The sequence below is a fragment of the Rattus norvegicus genome, chromosome 2, assembly GCF_021556685.1.
Source record: "Rattus norvegicus strain SHRSP/BbbUtx chromosome 2, alternate assembly SHRSP_T2T, whole genome shotgun sequence".
Classification (NCBI taxonomy): Eukaryota; Metazoa; Chordata; class Mammalia; order Rodentia; family Muridae; genus Rattus; species Rattus norvegicus.
The window spans coordinates 33,203,139-33,220,896 of NC_141535.1; the positions used below are offsets into that span (position 1 = coordinate 33,203,139).

At 44.0% G+C, this 17,758-nt stretch overlaps 1 protein-coding gene and 1 long non-coding RNA gene across 3 annotated transcripts; one reads left to right on the top strand and one right to left on the bottom strand.

The window, feature by feature from the left end:
- Positions 1-2,969: 2,969 nt before the first annotated feature.
- LOC120100687 (uncharacterized) lies at positions 2,970-6,421 on the bottom strand. The gene is made up of 3 exons (XR_015673806.1): positions 6,039-6,421; positions 5,779-5,951; positions 2,970-4,857 (listed from the first exon to the last, which is right to left on the bottom strand). It is a non-coding gene; the product is annotated as an uncharacterized LOC120100687 (long non-coding RNA).
- Positions 6,422-6,459: 38 nt separating this feature from the next.
- Smn1 (survival of motor neuron 1, telomeric) lies at positions 6,460-17,506 on the top strand. 2 transcript variants are annotated; one of them, NM_022509.2, is made up of 9 exons: positions 6,460-6,568; positions 8,253-8,324; positions 8,503-8,622; positions 9,347-9,547; positions 9,758-9,904; positions 11,716-11,808; positions 12,730-12,840; positions 15,487-15,540; positions 17,188-17,506. In NM_022509.2, the coding sequence occupies exons 1-8, from the start codon at positions 6,497-6,499 to the stop codon at positions 15,535-15,537; spliced, it is 867 nt and encodes a 288-aa protein (NP_071954.2). In that variant the 5' UTR covers positions 6,460-6,496; the 3' UTR covers positions 15,538-15,540; positions 17,188-17,506. The 2 variants fall into 2 exon arrangements, with proteins under 2 accessions (NP_071954.2, XP_087488688.1); XM_087632562.1 differs by having other exon boundaries at positions 6,480-6,672.
- Positions 17,507-17,758: the final 252 nt, after the last annotated feature.

Genomic DNA, 17,758 nt, shown 5'->3' on the forward strand with positions numbered 1-17,758 from the left:
TGGTAGAGCGCTTGCCTAGGAAGCGCAAGGCCCTGGGTTCGGTCCCCAGCTCCAAAAAAAAAGAAAAAAAGAAAAAAAGAAAAAAAAAACTAAGGCAAAGAGCAATTGAGCAGACTCTCTCTCTCTCATATATATATATATATATATATATATATATATATATATATATATATATATATATATATATATATATACACACACATATATATATACCTCTGACGACCACACACATCCCAGGAGTGTTTTGTTTTAGGTAAGGACTTCAGTATCCCATACTGATTTTGAAATTGTTATTTTGTTAAAGATGATCTTGAACAGCTAATCTTCTTGACTCTACCTCCCAAGATCTGAGATTACAGGCCTCCCAAAGCACTCCGTTTATATGGTGCCAAGGAATGGAGTAAACACAGGACTTCATGCATGCTAGAAAAGCATTCTACCAACCATACATCCTGGGCCTACCATAAGTGTTTTATTTTTTTTTATTCATTTATTATATATAGTACACTGTAGCTGTCTTCAGTTACACCAGAAGAGGGCATCGGATCTCTTTACAGATGGTTGTGAGCCACCATGTGGTTGCTGGGAATTGAACTCAGGACCTCTGGAAGAGTAGTCGGGTGCTCTTAACCGCTGAGCCATCTCTCCAGCCCCTACCATAAGTGTTTTGAGGCTCTAAATTGATTCCTCCTCTCTGTCTCTGTCTCTGTCTCTGTCTCTGTCTCTCTCTCTCTCTCTCTCTCACACACACACACACACACACACACACACACACACACCACAAACAAAACCACCCACCCCAAAATGTGATTTGGGGCAGGAAGAATGGCTCAGCAAGCAAGAGGTACTTGCTGCCCAAGTGTAATGACCTGAGTCTGATCCCTGGAAGCCACATGGTAGAAGGAAAGGACATCCTCAAGTTGTCCCGTGTCCTCTGCTGATACACACCTTCTCACTTAAGTAAATACATAATACATAAATAATAATAAATGAGTAAATACATAAAATGTTTAAAAGTTTAACATGATGTAATAGATTAGAAACTACATAAACGGGCTGGAGAGATGGCTCAGCGGTTAAGAGCACCCGACTGCTCTTCCAGAGGTCCTGAGTTCAATTCCCAGCAACCACATGGTGGCTCACAACCATCTGTAAGGAGATCCGATGCCCTCTTCTGGTGTGTCTGAAGACAGCTACAGTGTACTTATATATAATAAATGAATAAATAAATCTTTTAAAAAAAAAGAAAAAGAAACTACATAAACTTGGAGCAGTTAAGGGCTGGAGACATGGGAGGTGGTGCTGGGTCAGTGGGTAGGAGTGCTTCCTTCACTCCAGGTTCCTCATGTCCTAGCACCCACATCAGGTGGCTCACAGCCAATTGTGACGTCAGCTTCAGGGGATCTAACACCCTCTTTTGGCCTCCATGAACACCCTTCCATGGGTGGCATACACAAAGACAGACACACTTGAATATGTACAAATACAATGAAAACCAACACATTCCTGAGCAATATACTCCTAATATAGACTTCACCCGATTAAGAAATTTGTCCATACTACCATCCCTGTCAGGGTTTTCTAGAGACGCACCCAAAATAGGGAAGATGTTAATTTGTTTAATTAAACCCATAATTTTCCTAGGTGATAATGACATAATTAAAAAAAACAACAACAAAAAAAAAGCCAGGTATAGTGTCTTACACCTGTAATCTCAGACTCAGGAGGGCTCCGCAGGACAACTGAGATGAGTTTGGGGCCAGAGAGTGAGACACTGTTTCAAACAAACCTGGGCAGGACAGATGGCTCAGGAGTTAAAAGCACTTGCACAGGATTGGAGCTGTTTCCAGCACCTGGAGTTCTGTTCCCAGCACCCATGTCAGACAGCTCAACTGCCTGGAACTCCTCTGGTCCCCACCAGGGACCCTCTCATGAGGATCAGAAATCCCACTTCCTCTTCTCCTACCCAACCATTGGCTAATTAGCTCTTTATTAACCAATCAGATATGAGGGAAAACAATTTTTACAACATTAAAACAGGAAATGCTTGAAAATGCCAATGCCTAGATTGCAACCAGATTTATGGGCACAGTAATCAGCATCTGAATACACAGTGCCCACCTCCCCCCAACACACACACACACACACACACACACACACACACACACACACACACTGTGGTGGTTCAAATATCCCTGGCCCAGGGAGTGGCACTATTTGGAGGTGTGGCCTTGTTGCAGTTGGTGGGCCACCATGGGCTTGGGCTTTATGACCCTCATCCTAGCTGCCTGGAAGCTAGTCTTCTCCTGTTTGTCTTCGGAATAAGATGTAGAACTCTCAGCTCTTCCTACATCATGCCTGCTTGGACAAAGCCATGCTCATGCCTTGATAATGGACTGAACCTCTGAACCTGTGAACCAGTCCCAGTTAAATGTTGGCCTTATAAGAGTTGCCTTGGGGGGCTGGGGATTTAGCTCAGTGGTAGAGCGCTTACCTAGGAAGCGCAAGGTCCTGGGTTCGGTCCCCAGCTCCGAAAAAAAGAACAAAAAAAAAAAAGAGTTGCCTTGGTTATGGTGTCTATTCTGACTAAGATGTTGGTACTCGGGACTGGGGTTGTCTTAGGGTTTTAGTGCTCTGAACAGACACCATGACCATGGCAACTCTTATAAGGCCAACATTTAATTGGGACTGGTTCACAGGTTCAGAGGTTCAATCCATTATCAAGGTGGGAGTCCTCACCTATAATAACACACCTACTCCAACAAGGTCACACCTAATAGTGCCACTCCCTGAGCCAAGCATATATAAACCATCACATGCCACTCCCTGGTCCCGATAGGCCTGTTCAAACACATGAGTCTATGGGGGCCAGACCTAAACATAGCAAAATTTAAAAAGTACTTTTAGTCCAACTTCCAAAGTCTCCATAGCTTATAGCAGTCTCAACAATGTTAAAAGTCCAAGGTTCAAAGTTTCTTCTGAGAGTCATCCAATCACTTAACTCTAATACCCAAAGCAAAACAGGAAACCAGCTGGGCAAACTCAGAACTCTACATCTCCACGTCTGATGTCAAAATGGTCTTGAGATCTCCAACTCATTTTTCATCTTTGTTGACTACAATAAAGTTCTATCTCCTGGGCTGGTTCCACTCCCTGTTAGCAGCTTTCCTCAGCAGATAGCCCATGGCTCTGGCATCGTTAACATCTTGGGGTCTCCAAGTCAACTTCAGCTTCACAGTTTCTTGTCCCAATGTCTGGTATCCACACATGATCTTCTGGGATCCTCCAAAGGGCTGGTGTCACTTCTCCAGCCCTGCCCTCTGTAGCTCTCTAAACTCAGGGTGATCCACTTCACTGCCTCTGCTGTTCTTGGTGATCATCCCATGGTACTGGCATCTCCAATACACTGGGGACTTCTGCTGCAACCAGGCTTCACCAATAGCCTCTCATGGGCTCTCTTCATGGTGCCAAGCCTCAACTCCTTTGCATGACCCCTTCATTCTTGGGCCATCTTGGGCCATCCACTGCAACTGAGGCTGCACCTTCACCAATGGCCTTCCATGGCCTCTCTCGGTGCCAAGCCTCAGCCACTCTCCATGACCCCTTCATACCTTCAAAGCCAGTACCACCTGAGTGATTCTTACACGTTACCAAGTCCAGCTGCAGCACGAGGTACGACCTTGGGTGTCTCTGGAACATAGCTTCTTTGTGCTCTCAGGAAAGATTTCACTTCAGTGATGCTGGTCACTTCTTAATCACTGCTGACTTCTTAGCTCAGGCTGACCAACATCAGTTGTCCCAGTAGTCCCTTCCCGTCTGGACTCTAAAGCCAGAGCCACGTGGTGAAGCTGCCGAGTTCTGCTGCTTGCTGGAGCTGAACCTTGGCCTCCCTTATTCTACTACATTATCGCCAGCTTTCTGTCTTCCAACTCCTTCACTGCCTAAGCCCGGCATGATAGATCGAGCGTAAGAAAACCATGGAACCAGACTTGGTGGTGAATGCTCACAGCCCCAGGACACGGGAAGCTGATGCAGTAGGATGACAACAAATTTGAGGCCAGCCTGGGCTACTTCATCAAGACCCTGTCTCAAAACAACAACAACAACAACAACAACAGCAACAACAACAACAACAACAACTGAAGAAGCAGAATGACAAACTTCAATTCTACAAAGACCTAAATTGTAAAATTATTTAAAACTTCGCACAGGTTTTAACTTACACACTCATTTTTTTTTTTTTTTTGGTCCTTTTTTTCGGAGCTGGGGACCGAACCCAGGGCCTTGTGCTTCCTAGACAAGCGCTCTACCACTGAGCTAAATCCCCAACCCCTCTTTTTTTTTTTTTTAATTGTGGGGTTTTGTTGTTTCGAGACATTGTTTCATAGTGTTCTGTTGTGTAAATATTCCCCAATTTAGCTAAGGCACTCTGCTTCTCACCAGCTCTTGGATTGCTCCCAGCATAAAGATATAATGAATATTATGAATAATACTAGCATAGCTTTTCTCTCCCTGCAACACCGAGGATCAACCCCAGGTTCGTATGCATAGCAAACAAACATTTTCCCCACTAATACCCAGCCCCAGATGAACAGTTTTCTATTAGAAATGCAGTGTCGCAAGCAGTCATAATTATTAGTAACACCTAGCCATGGAATTTCTTAGGCATAAAGTATGGATACTCTTTCCAAAGGAAAGGCACCATGCTACTGCATTCCTATAATCCTAGCACTGACAAGTCTGAGGAAGATCAGGAACTTGAGACAACACCTGACTCCAGAGCTCCTGTTGTGCAGCAGTTTCCACATGGTCACGTGACAACCATGGACTTAGCATGCATGCAGTCCCCAGGTAAATCTGCAGCAGCAAACAAAACACATAAAACATTAGTTTATATAAGTATGCTATGGTGTCTACACAATGAGAAGTCCCTGCCGCTTAGGTGTGATCACACATCACTGCACAAATAGCTGTATTTTGTTTTTAAATAACCAAGCCATTTTACAATCCCACCATGAAATGTGTGAGGATTTTTCTACTTTACATACTCACCGGTTCCTTACCTGGAGAATGATACCTCAGAGAACAAGCTACACAAACGTAGCTCTCCTGGGATAAATATGGAGATGGATTTTCTGGCTTTGGCCCTTTGGAGCCATTGGTGGCGTTAATCACGTTTCTCTTGATTAAACATTGTTATTTTCAGTCTTGTAAAATTTCTACCTTTTAGCTATGACAGTTTCAAACTAAAGCCCTTACGCTATAAGGATCCCAACTCCCACTGCAGGAGAGCCAAAGCCCCCTCTCCAGCCAATTGGTAAAAGAGGGAGGTTTAGGTCCTTCTTAGGCAGATTCTACTCCCCTCATTAGCATATCATTTGCAGAAGCCTGATCATCTTTCAGCTCCTTATAACCACAGCTCTCCAACACATTGTGGCCAGACAGTAAGTAGGCTGTCCATGTCCACAGTTGGGAACATTCCTTCTTAACCAACCATCTCCACCCACATGACTATCAGTGTGTCATTGTTCCAGTTTTTTTTTTTTTTTTTTAATTCTGGAACACAAGAACCCAGAAAACTCACTGGGCACTTTCGAGATGCCCTAATGGCTATGCGCTATTCGAAATTGCCCTATATTGTAGGAAACAGTGTTTTTTTTTTTTTTTCCAGGCTGTGCCCTGCCCTGGGAGACTCCATCTTAATTTGAGTCAGGTTCTCGCTGCAAACCTGACTGGCCCGAAACTTCCTACGTAGACCAGGCTGGCCCCAACTCATACCTGCTTGCCTCTGGAAACACAGCTTCTAAGTCCATTTTGAGGGAGATGACTGCAGCCTCCGAGTACACCAGAAACAGCACCATCTTCCAGGAACCATCTAGTTTTTTGTTTGTTTGTTTGTTTGTTTACAGACTGATAGGTGGCTTGTTTCTGAGAGCAGAAAGGGGATCAATCTGTAAATTTATTGGGATGAATCAAAACTATGGCGCGGCACATGGGTTATCAAAATCCTATCAGGAAAACCAGACCCAAGAACTTACCAGATCTGACAGATCAAGGAAGTGGTCGAACTCCCCAATGGGGCTCATTACAAAATGGACACCTAACATTGCAACGGAAGGCCCAATACCAACCCCTCACCTAATAATTGGTGTGTGCATGAAGAACCAGCAGACACAGGATGGCCTTATTGTGGCGCTTCATCTTGGCGTAGCACCTCTACTTTGTACGTTACCTCCAACTACCATTACTTTATACTAAATTTATTGTTTGTTAAAAAAGAAAACAAACAGAACATGTAATCTCCAAACTTGGGAAACTGAGGTAGTATTGGCCAGCCTGGCGACGCTGAGCTACAGTGTGGTACCCTGACATGAAAAATGAAAAGAGCGTGGAAAGTCTCTGGCTGCCTCCGGGCCACCGTACTCTTCCGGTCCCAGATGCCCCCTGACGGAAGTCGTCATTTGGGCGAGCCCAGCCCCGTCCGTGGTAGCAGGCCATGGCGATGGGCAGCGGCGGCGCGGGCTCTGAGCAGGAAGACACCGTGCTGTTCCGGCGTGGCACCGGCCAGGTGAGGTCGCAGCCGGGCGCTAATGCTCGGAGCGCGGCCCGAGACCGAGGCAGTGCGCGCTCGCTCGGGCCACATGCTGCTACCACATCCGCAGGCGGCTCCTGGTAACTGCTTGGGCACTGGAGAGGCTGTGAGCCATGCTTTGGTCCTGTGTGACTGCAAGAGGATGTGCGGGAACGGGGAAAGGCAGACTGAAGCAATAAAACCAGTAGGAGTCTTTGAAATGCTCCAAATTTAGGTCAGGATGAAGATGTTAACAGCGACTTAAGACGAAAATGCTGGATTCAGGGTATAGTTTTGTAACCAGAAGGACCAAGTTTCGCAGATAACAGTTGAAAAGTTTGAGGGAGAAGGATAACTAAAGTTGCTCTGAGTAGTTGAAAAGTTGCTACCGACTACAGTGCACTCAAGTGTGTAAGATGGGCGATCTGAGCCAGGGTTGGTGGTGCTCGCATAGTTATAGGCACAAACACTTGGGAGATGGAGGCAGGAGGGTCGGGAGTTCAAGACCGTCCTAAGTTACAGTATGAACTCCGGACCAGCCCAAACTACAGTGAGACTCTATGAAAGTAAAACAAACACTTTTAAATACGAGGGAAAATCAGAGCCGAGTTGGTGGACTGTGCCTGTGACCGCTTCCAGCTACTGAGGTAGGATCGTGAGGTTGAGGCTAGCCTGGGAAACAACGTACTCAATCTAACAAACAGTTTAAAACATTAGGAGCCCAGTCTTAGCATGGTATAGCAACTGATTTCTGCTCGGAGCGTAGTGAGAGCAGGGAATTCTGGGCAGCATTTGGCAGTGCTGTATTTCCTACTTTTGGGAACAGCCCAGCAATTCCTATTCTGAATAAAGCTTTGCCTTTCGTTCCCAATGGGAGCCCTGGTGGTCTGGTTCTGTCCTTAAACCACGTTTTCTGTGTGTCTTTGTCATCTAGACATCATCTTCAAGCCCAGGGCGGTGGTTCATGTTTGTAATCGTATTTGTTGCAGTTTCTTGTTGTTCTTGTTTTGAGACAGGTCTCGAAATATAGCCTTAGTAGACCTGGAACTCCATGCAGGCCAAGCTGTCGTCAAACTCACAGAGATTGACCCATCTCCAGCCTCCCTTGTGCTGGCCTTAAAAGAGTGGACTCCCACACCTGGTTTTGAAGTTTATTTAGCTGTAGCTCTTTTTCTTCTTGCATTTGAATCAGGGTCGAATTCCATGGTCTAAATTGACCTGGAATTCAATATGTAGACTACTCTGGCCTGGAACTCTGGGCAACCCTACTGTCTCTGGCTCCCGGATGTTGGGATTGTAAATTACAGATATGAGCCATTATTATTTGTAGTTCATGGTTTTGTTTGCTTTTTGTGTGTTTGTTTTTGAGATAGAGTCTTAACGTTGCAGTCTATGCTGTCTTGGAACCCACTGTATAGCCCAGGCAAGTCTTGCTTTGGCATCCTCTTCCTTCTAATGAGTACATTGAGGCTTTCTTAGGTGATGGGATCTGTTATGTTAGTGAGGGGTGACTTTCTAGAAATGTATCCCTCCGTGACATACACATTCTGAGTGTCCGGATGATAGGCATGTGCTAGGGGTTGATCTAGGGACTTTGAACTACTTCCCCAGTACTTTCTAGTATATGTTTTTTATTAAACACGTCTGTCTAGAAATTATTTGTCTTCTTTTCCCTCTTCAGAGTGATGATTCTGACATTTGGGATGATACAGCATTGATAAAAGCTTACGATAAAGCCGTGGCTTCCTTTAAGGTATGAAATGTTTAGTAGTTCTTTTCCTTATTCCCTCAGGTCATACATTTTGAAAAAGAAAAGAAACCTGAGTCGATAGATGCTTTCTTAGGAGGTGGGACCTGTTAGGTAAGAAAGTGGTAACATTGTAAAGATATATCCCTCCATGACACATGGATCTCTATTACTGTTTTCATAGCATGCTCTAAAGAACGGTGACATGTGTGAAACTTCAGATAAGCCAAAAGGCACAGCTAGAAGAAAACCTGCTAAGAAGAATAAAAACCAAAAGAAGAATGCCACAGCTCCATTGAAACAGGTGATTTATTGATTTAAACAGAGTCCTACCCCTTCTGAGGCCAGGGCTGATGGTGCTGTTTACAGTGCCCTCGAGCTGTGAACTGTGTGAACACACACACACACACACATTTATGCACATATATATGTACATGATGGGTAGTAAACCAAGAGCTCTGCATTCTGAGTATGTGCTGTGTGGCTGACCTGTAATTCTTCCCCACCCTACCCCCTCCACACAATTTCAACAATTCAAGAATTGTTAGGGTAAACCAAAACTATAACTAGGTCTGCTATTTGAAAACAGATCTGGGGCGGGAGTATAGTATAGCAGTAGCTTGCATGTCCCTAATTAAACCCATACTGAATCAAAACAAACCTGATGGACTAGAGGATCCCCCTTTCTCTCTCTCTGTGAGTTTTTTTGTAAAGTGAATAGTTTGATGCCTTATCTTTCAATTCATTATCCAGAGGGAAATGGTGCTTACATTTGGTGAGCACTTGCTTTTATTTGACTAAGAGTACCGGATTTGTCATACACGGTTGGCCTCTTTTGTTCTTAATGACACGTTTAAGTGGTAGAATACATTACAGCCATTCATCAGACCCGGAAAAGAAGATGCAGGTGGCTGAGAACAGTGTTTGTAATTAAGTAGAGGGGAAGATTGGGATTATACTGGGAGAGCTGGGTTCTGGTTGTTCTTTTCATAAGAAGTAATGTGTGCACGTCTGTCTTTCTTTTGCAGTGGAAAGCTGGTGACAAATGCTCTGCCGTTTGGTCGGAAGATGGCTGCGTTTACCCAGCTACCATCACGTCAGTTGACCTTAAGAGAGAAACCTGTGTCGTGGTTTATACTGGATATGGAAACAAAGAGGAGCAAAACCTATCTGATCTGCTTTCCCCGACCTGTGAAGTAGCTAACAATACAGAACAGAACACTCAGGAGGTGAGGTCACGAAAGATGTCTATTCCTGAAAGTGAGGAGAAACAGCGTTGTAATCAGTTGTCACTCTGGTGCACTAAGGTGTTGAGTGACATTCTCATTCTCTCTGGTTGTCTTCTTTCTGTCTTTTGCTAGGACACAAGGTCAGGGCCGTACAAATGCTAGTGAAGCCTTCTGCCTTGGCATAATAAAATGTTTATTTTCTCTCTAAAGAATGAAAGCCAAGTTTCCACAGACGACAGTGAACACTCCTCCAGATCGCTCAGAAGTAAAGCACACAGCAAGTCCAAAGCTGCTCCATGGACCTCGTTTCTCCCTCCACCTCCCCCGGTGCCCGGGGCGGGATTAGGACCAGGAAAGGTAAATGTGGTAAAAGTTGAGGAAGGTATCCCTGTAGGAGCTAATGAGTTCTGGGAGCCTCTCCCGTTATGTTACGTAGTGGGCAGCCATCCTGGGAAACGGTGGCTTCCAAGCCTGAGTCTGTAAGGAGGAGATGTGCAGTGGAGTAAGCGTGAGGCTCCCCGCAGTGCCGTGGCTGACCGGCTAGGACTAGGATGCTTTCCGTTTTACAGGCTTTGTGTGTGTGTGTGTGTGTGTGTGCGCGTGTGTGCGCGTGTGCGCGCGTGCACCCCACACAGCAGAAGGAAAGAGCCTGTTCTTGTAAGCTGTTCTAACTTCCACAGATCCTGGTGCCTCCAGCTGTCACAGGCATGCGCCAGCCACCACACCTTGTGTATCCTAGAGTGTAGCACAGTATTAACGTGTGGACACTTTGCATGGCTCTTCAGTTGTAAGTGGTAGACACAAAGAATGGTATTATAGGCTAGGTTATGTCTAGAACATGAAGCAGCTGTATTTTTTCTCAGAGAGTATGGTATTTAGATAATTCACGTGGATGTGTACATATATGAGTGTGTATACATGTTATATGTGGTACTAGTGCATGAGCAGCTTCCTTAGTCACTCTACCTTACTTTCTGGGACAGAGTGTGTCAGTGAACTTGGAACTTGCTGACTCAAGCTAGACTGGCAGGCCAGAGCCCCAGGGACCGCGTGTCCATCTCCCCAGTGCTGGGGTTATGAACGTCTTCTACCTTGTCTTGTTGTCCTGTGGGTCCTGGGGACCCAGACTCGGCTCCATCTTTTCACCCCTAGATAATAATTTCTAAAAGTTAAGAAGACAGTCCTTCCTTAGGATTTTCTGAGAAATGAGCAGAGGGGTTCACTTGTCAACTCTCAGCACTGAGTCGCTGTTTGGGACCAGCCTGGGCTCCATAGAGACACTGTTTGGAAGAAAACAAAAGATAAAACTAAAACGTAAAATGAAAACAAGGGGTGCAAGGCGGTGTCGTGGGTAAAGGCATCTATTGCCAGCCTGCCAGAGCGCAGTTCCCTGAAGTCTCTTGGTAGCGGAGAGAAACAATTCCCAAAGGTCGTCTCTGGGTTCCACGTGAGCACCGCAGCACACGCTCCACTCACACATGTACACACAACTAAATGATTTAACGTTTTAGAAAATTTAAACAACCAAAGAGTTGCTACAATAATTTTCTGATTAAAGGTTATGTTGTATTAGAGTTTCTTGAATGATCAAATCTTTTAATATATATCTTGTCTTTTTGGTAGTTTTTACAATGTACTTTAGCATATATAAGTACAGGACCGCTAAAACTTTTTCTTTTCTCATTTTACCTTTAATTATTTTGGGTGGGTACTGTGTACATAATGGAAGTTAAAAGACAACTGATGGGAATGGGTTCTCTTCTTTGTGGGTCCTGGGAATTGAACTCAGGCTATCAGACTTAGAGACAAGAACCTTTTATCTGCTGAGCCGTCCTGTGGACCCAGTGACAGGGTACCTACAAAGACAGTGATAATGGGAAGAGTATAATCCTGGGGTTGGATTAGCCTGGTAAATACACTGTCTCTGATCTTCCTTTCTAAATGTTTACTTAGAAAAGAAGTGAGAAAGTTGAGTTGAGATTTGCTCTGTTTTTAATTATGTATATGTGTGCATGTCTGTGTGGGTTCATACATGTGATTATACATGTTTTTAACCACTGAGCCATCTTTCCAGTTCTTACTTCTCTTATTTTGGTTTTGAATACTCTTTCAGTGAAGGAAGGAATTTTCCCTTAAAATATTAACTTCCTTTGAAATATTCTTTATAGCCAGGTCTAAGGTTCAATGGCCCACCGCCGCCGCCACCTCCCCCTCCCCCGTTCTTGCCGTGTTGGATGCCTCCGTTCCCTTCAGGACCACCAGTAAGTGCACAGAATCTAGACCACACCTTTTATATACTGCTAGTAATTTCTTTAGAGTATAGGAGATTGAAGTGCTGCCTTAGACTACCCCCAAGGTGGGATTCTGACGAGTAAAAATGTAAACCTCAGTGTTGTTTGGAAGGCCCTCTTACCCAGACAGTGCTCCCCCAGTCTCGTCTCCAAGCTCTGTTTCGGGTGTTTCCTCCCTCAGTAGAATTTCCAGTCCTTCTGTTAGAAAGGACTGTCCTTAGCACACGGAGGCGGGTGACAGGTACCGTGTCCCTGGAGTGCTTGGGTGTGGGTTGCTGAGCCTGTACTTGCTCTCAGGCTTCTCTTTTGTCGTTTTACTTCTGCTCTAATGGAGGTTTTTGGTTTGTTTGGTTTCTCTGTGGAACAGCACTGGCTATCCTGGAACTAGATGTAGAACAGGCTAGGCACCAACTCACAGAGATCTGCTGCCTCTGACTCCCTAGTGCTGGGATTAAAGGCCTGTGCCACCACCACTTAGCCCTGATAGAATTTTTATGGCAGGTAGGGTTTGTTTGTTTTTAAGATATTACCAGTAGTTAAGAGGGTATTCGTGGCACACTGTATTTGGGTGAGAGTCAGACACATGTTCTGTCCCAAATCTTTCCTTGTGGAAAAAAACTTGAGTCTCTGTTTTGTCTCTTATGCATAGCTTCATAGTGGAACAAAAATAGTCCAATCATACTATTAAATGCCAACAGCTTTTGATCTGTTAAATTTGTTGAGCTTTTCTTATTATGGCTGGGTTTCTTCCAGTGCTGTATTTTTCAAAAAATTAAATAGAAGGTATGTTGTTGGGTATAGCAAAAGGTTGAATTAATATCCATTATCCTCTGTGCAAAATGGATCTCTGGATTTCAGGATTTTCCTAACTGGATTCTTTTCCATTTGCAGATAATTCCTCCACCCCCTCCCATATCTCCCGACTGTCTGGATGACACGGATGCTCTGGGCAGTATGCTAATCTCTTGGTACATGAGTGGTTACCACACTGGTTACTATATGGTAAGGGCTCCCTGGAACCTTCCCGACATGTTCTTTGCAGTTGTACAACTTATGGTGGTGAGTCTTGCACCCAGAGCCAGCTCCTGCATGACTAAAATGTGCTTTGTTTTGTGGAGACTAAAACCTTAAGTCAATTTTAAGACTTCCTTAGCATTTAAAAATGGATAGTTCCTCTTTGATCACCACTCCCACCCCCAACTGTGATTGTAGTTCAATTCAAAGACACTGGTTTTTTTCTTTTTTCTTTTTTTTTTTTTTTTTTTTTTTTTTGGTTTTTTTCAAGATACTGTTCCTCTGTGTGACCCTGGCTGTCCTAGAACTAACTCACTCTGTAGACCAGGCTGACCTCAGACTTACAGAGATCCACCTGCCTCTGCCTCCCCTTCCCGAGTGCTCGGATTAAAGGTATACACCAACTCCCATCCCATTTCAGACTTCTTTAATGGCAGTAATTCTAGCACTCAAAAGCTAAAACAGGTAGATTACAAGTTCCATGCTAGCCCGGATACACAGTGAGACCTATCCCAGCAGCAAAACGTGTAGCAGTGGCAAGGAGGACTTTATGCTGTTGGGTTATTTTAATTGCACTTTAAAATGTAAGTGATACCTAAATTCGTTCTTTCTTTTTCTTTAAGATTTATTTATTTATTATATATAAGTACACTGTAGCTGTCTTCAGACACACCAGAAGAGGGCATCAGATCTCATTACAGATGGTTGTGAGCCACCATGTGGTTGCTGGGATTTGAACTCCGGACCCCTGGAGGAGCAGTCAGTGCTCTTAACCGCTGAGCCATCTCTCCAGCCCCTAAGTTAGTTCTTAATCTGCTTTTCTGCTTTGGGGATGATGATTTTTGTTTGTCCATTGTGAGATTGAATCTTACTGTATTCTTCAAGCTGGCCTTGAACTCCGTAACTCCCTTACCCCAGGCTCCCGAGGAGCAGGGACTGCACATGGGCACCATCATTCCTGGACATAGTTGACTGCCATGGATGGAGCCTTACACAGATTCATTTGGCCAGATTTTCTGGGTGTTGGAGAGCTCACCCTGAGGCTTGAACATGTTGGGCAAGTTCTACCACTGAGTTGTATCCCAGCCTGGCCATTGTTTGAAGTTCAGTGTTTTGTTGATTACCTTAATCTACATTCTTGTTCTGTTACCTTCCACTGTATAGATAGGTATGTGTTCTATTTATCCATTCTACTGTCAACGACTATTTATGTTGTCAGTTTGGGCGAGTAAAAGTGTTTCTGGGGCTGGAGAGATGGCATAGCAGTTAAGAGCACTGGCTGCTCTTCTAGAGGATCCAAGTTCATTCCCAGTACCCATAGGGCTGCTCCCAACAGCACCCACCCTGGCTGGCACTTTTTACTCCAGTCCTAAGAAGCACTTGTTAGGTAGTAATGCTCCTTAAAGTATCCTCACCAACTCGAGCTATGCAGAGAAATGCTTTCCTTTAAGAGTACCATCTCTGCGCATGCATTGGCTACACTTGGATAGATCAGTTTGCTTAACTATGACCTTAAATATGGAAAGTGTGCTTTATCCTAGAGCATGACGTTCTGAGGATTTTACCTTTGGAAAGAACAGACAATGTAAGTCAGGCTTTACAGTAGCCCACGACTTCTGAAGATCCCACTGACTTACATGGGCAGTTCCTATCCCTTGCCGAGTGTGGCCCAAACCACCAGCCCACCTGCCCTGTCAGTGGTGGCAGCGCAGCTTGGTGGTCACTGCTCACCTCTGCGGTTCTGCCTTGTAGAAGTCAAAGCAGAAAAGAATGAGTAGGAGTGGTGTTGTTACTGCAAGAACATAAACGTGTTCTAGCTTTGGTCTTCGTAGGTACCAAGTCACTTCAGGACATCATGTTTGTTGAGATGTATATTCAGGTGCACTTCATAGCTTAGGGTGGCCTTCAAACTGCAGCAGTCCTCTTGTATTAGCTTTCTAGTTGCTGGGGTTACAAGTGGGTGCCACCATGCCAGGGTTTGGATCAATCACTGTTAAAGTATATTGGAATGCTATAAACTACTTTTTAAAATATATAAACTTATTTTCTGATGACATTAAACAGTTAGTATGTCTCATGAAACAGACTATTTGGCTGTTCTGGTAGTGCTGGAGATCAAACCCAGGGCCTTGCACATGTTAGGTCAAACCTCTAGCACCGAACTGTACCCATTCTCATGGTACATTTGGGTCATGGGTCTTATTGTTATAGCTCAGCCTTTCACTGCCAGGCTGGCCTTAAAGTCAAGTCCTCTTGCTTTAGTCTCCCAAGTACTGGGATTGTTAGGTATATATCACTAACAATATATGAGCATTATTTGACTTGAGCATTATTTGTTCTGTTGTATTGTTTTGTTTTTTAAAAGAGAGATCAGGCTAGCCTTGAACTCACAGAGAACCTCTTGCCCTGCTCTTCCAAGTCCTGGAATTACAGACATATGCCACCTCTCCCAACATGAGGCAGAGTCTGCTGTAGCCCAGGTAGTTTTAGACTCACCATGTATTTGGAGATGGCTTTGAATTCCAGGTCCTCCTTCCTCCTCGTCTCAGTGCTGGATCAGCTTAGCCTGAAGTGTTTACTCACACATTTATTTAGTGGGTACCCTGTTTAACTTTATATTTGTTCTCTTTACAGGGTTTCAGACAAAATAAAAAAGAAGGAAAGAAGTGCTCACATACAAATTAAGAAGTAAGTCTGTTATTTTAAAAACTAATTCTACCTTTGTATGACTTTTATAGTTTGTGGAGTTGTATAACTTTTATAAAAGTTATACCATAACTTTTATAGAGTGTTTTGAACATTTGAAAATTGATGTTTATGTAAGACTATACTAAAGACATTTTTTTTAAGGTGTGTGCGTGTATGTTGAGAGGCGGGGGTGCATGGCCAACAGAAAAGGACAGTGGATCCCCTGAGCTTGAGTTACATGTGGTTGTCCACTGCTTGTCATGGTGCTGGGAACTGAGCTCAGAGGCTAGAAGAATAGCAAGTGCCCTTGAACTGCTGAGCCCTCTCCAGCTCCACTAAAGACTGCCAAAGTTAGATTAACCCTTGAATTGTTGGCACATAATCAAATTCTTATGGTGTCCAAATGTCTTTCCAAATACTGCCTGGTTGTTTTGGTTTAAAATCTGGTCCAGGATGAAGATATTTGCAGTGTCACTGGCCAGTCAGGCTTGGGTTTCTGTGTGGGGTGTGGTAGTAGGGGTTGAACCTAGGACCTCGCACACAATAAGCAGACATTCTGTCACTGAGCCGGATCACCAGATCCACACGTACTTTTTATGTTAAACTTGTGTGTATGGAGGTTTTGCCTACATGTATGTTAATTGGTCATGTACGTGACTGGTGTTTCTGAGGCTAGAAGAGGACATGATTCCGTGGAGCTGGAGTTCTCTGTAGGTGGTTATAAGTTGCCCAAGTCTTCTAACAGGAGCAGTAAGTGAGCTTTGTCCACCGAGCCTTCTCTCCAGACCCATCCCTTCTTTTGATAAATGATGCAGTGTGCAGAATACTGCATTCTCGTCACAGCCAATTGCTCTGAAGAGACACCATGACCAAGGCAACTCTCATAAAAGAAAGCTGGCTTACAGCTTTAGAGGGCTAGTCCATGATCATCATGGCAGGAAGTAGACAAGCATGGCTCTGGGATGGTACCTGTTTATATGGAGTTTTCACTGTAACTTTCTGAGGGCCCTGATATTTTGAGTTCATTTTTAACTCTAGAGATGTGTAACATTTTAATCCAGGTGACTGATTTCTAATTTTACTACCTTGAACAAAACTCCTTATACTGTTGCAGTCACTTTGCTAAACTCTAGTGAAAAATTTAACACATGATTTGATAATTTGTAATGTGTTTACATTCTAATAGATCAAAATTAATTTTATATTACTATATTTTTATGGGCTGGAGAGATGGCTCAGCGGTTAAGAGCACTGTCTGCTCTTCCAGAGGTCCTGAGTTCAATTCCCAGCAACCACATGGTGGCTCACAACCACCTGTAGTCAGGTCTGGTGCCCTCTTCTGGCCTGTAGTTGCATACATGCAGGCAGAAAGTTGTATGATGTATACATAATAAATAAATGTTTAAAAAAAAAACACAAAAAAATATATTTTTATTTTTTGCATTCTATTTAAAAATATGATTTGGGAGCTGATAAAGCTTCAGAGGCCAAGAGCCTTGACTTGAGTTCACCTCCCTGGTGGAGAAAAGAACCAGTTCTTATTAGTTGTCTCTGACCTCCACACTCACACACTTGCACATGCATGCATGCATGATTTTAATTTATCGCATTTTATAACTGCCTAGAGTTTTTTTCTTTCAAATTCAGGTTCAGCTCTCTCCCAAGGAGATGGTTTGTTGGTGTCCCTGGTCGATAAGAACAGAAGTCTCCTCGTCACCTTTGTGGACTCTTGGCTAAGTGGTGTCATCATCAGGGTCTCCCTGTCCCGGGAGTCCATCCTGAGTCAGCAGCAGGGCATGCATAGAGCAGCAGTTGGAGGAACCGATCAATCGATCGATCAGTGGCAGTGTGAGTGCATGGAAGTCAGCCAAACTGTGACTGAGCACAAACGGACAATTGCAATTTTCTTAGAATGTCAAGATTTGTATTAATGCCTTTAAAATTAAATAAAAGCCCTTTTTTGAAATCTTGACTTTACAGATATTTGCCTTTGGGGTATATACAGTGAAGCTGAGTTGTTTAAAGATCCAGAAGGAAGGGGCTGGGGATTTAGCTCAGTGGTAGAGCGCTTACCTAGGAAGCGCAAGGCCCTGGGTTCGGTCCCCAGCTCCGAAAAAAAGAACCAAAAAAAAAAAAAAAAAAAAAGATCCAGAAGGAAAACTGCTCAGTCTTGTTACTTTGTAAAAGGGTAATTTCTGAAAGTGGAACAAATTGATAA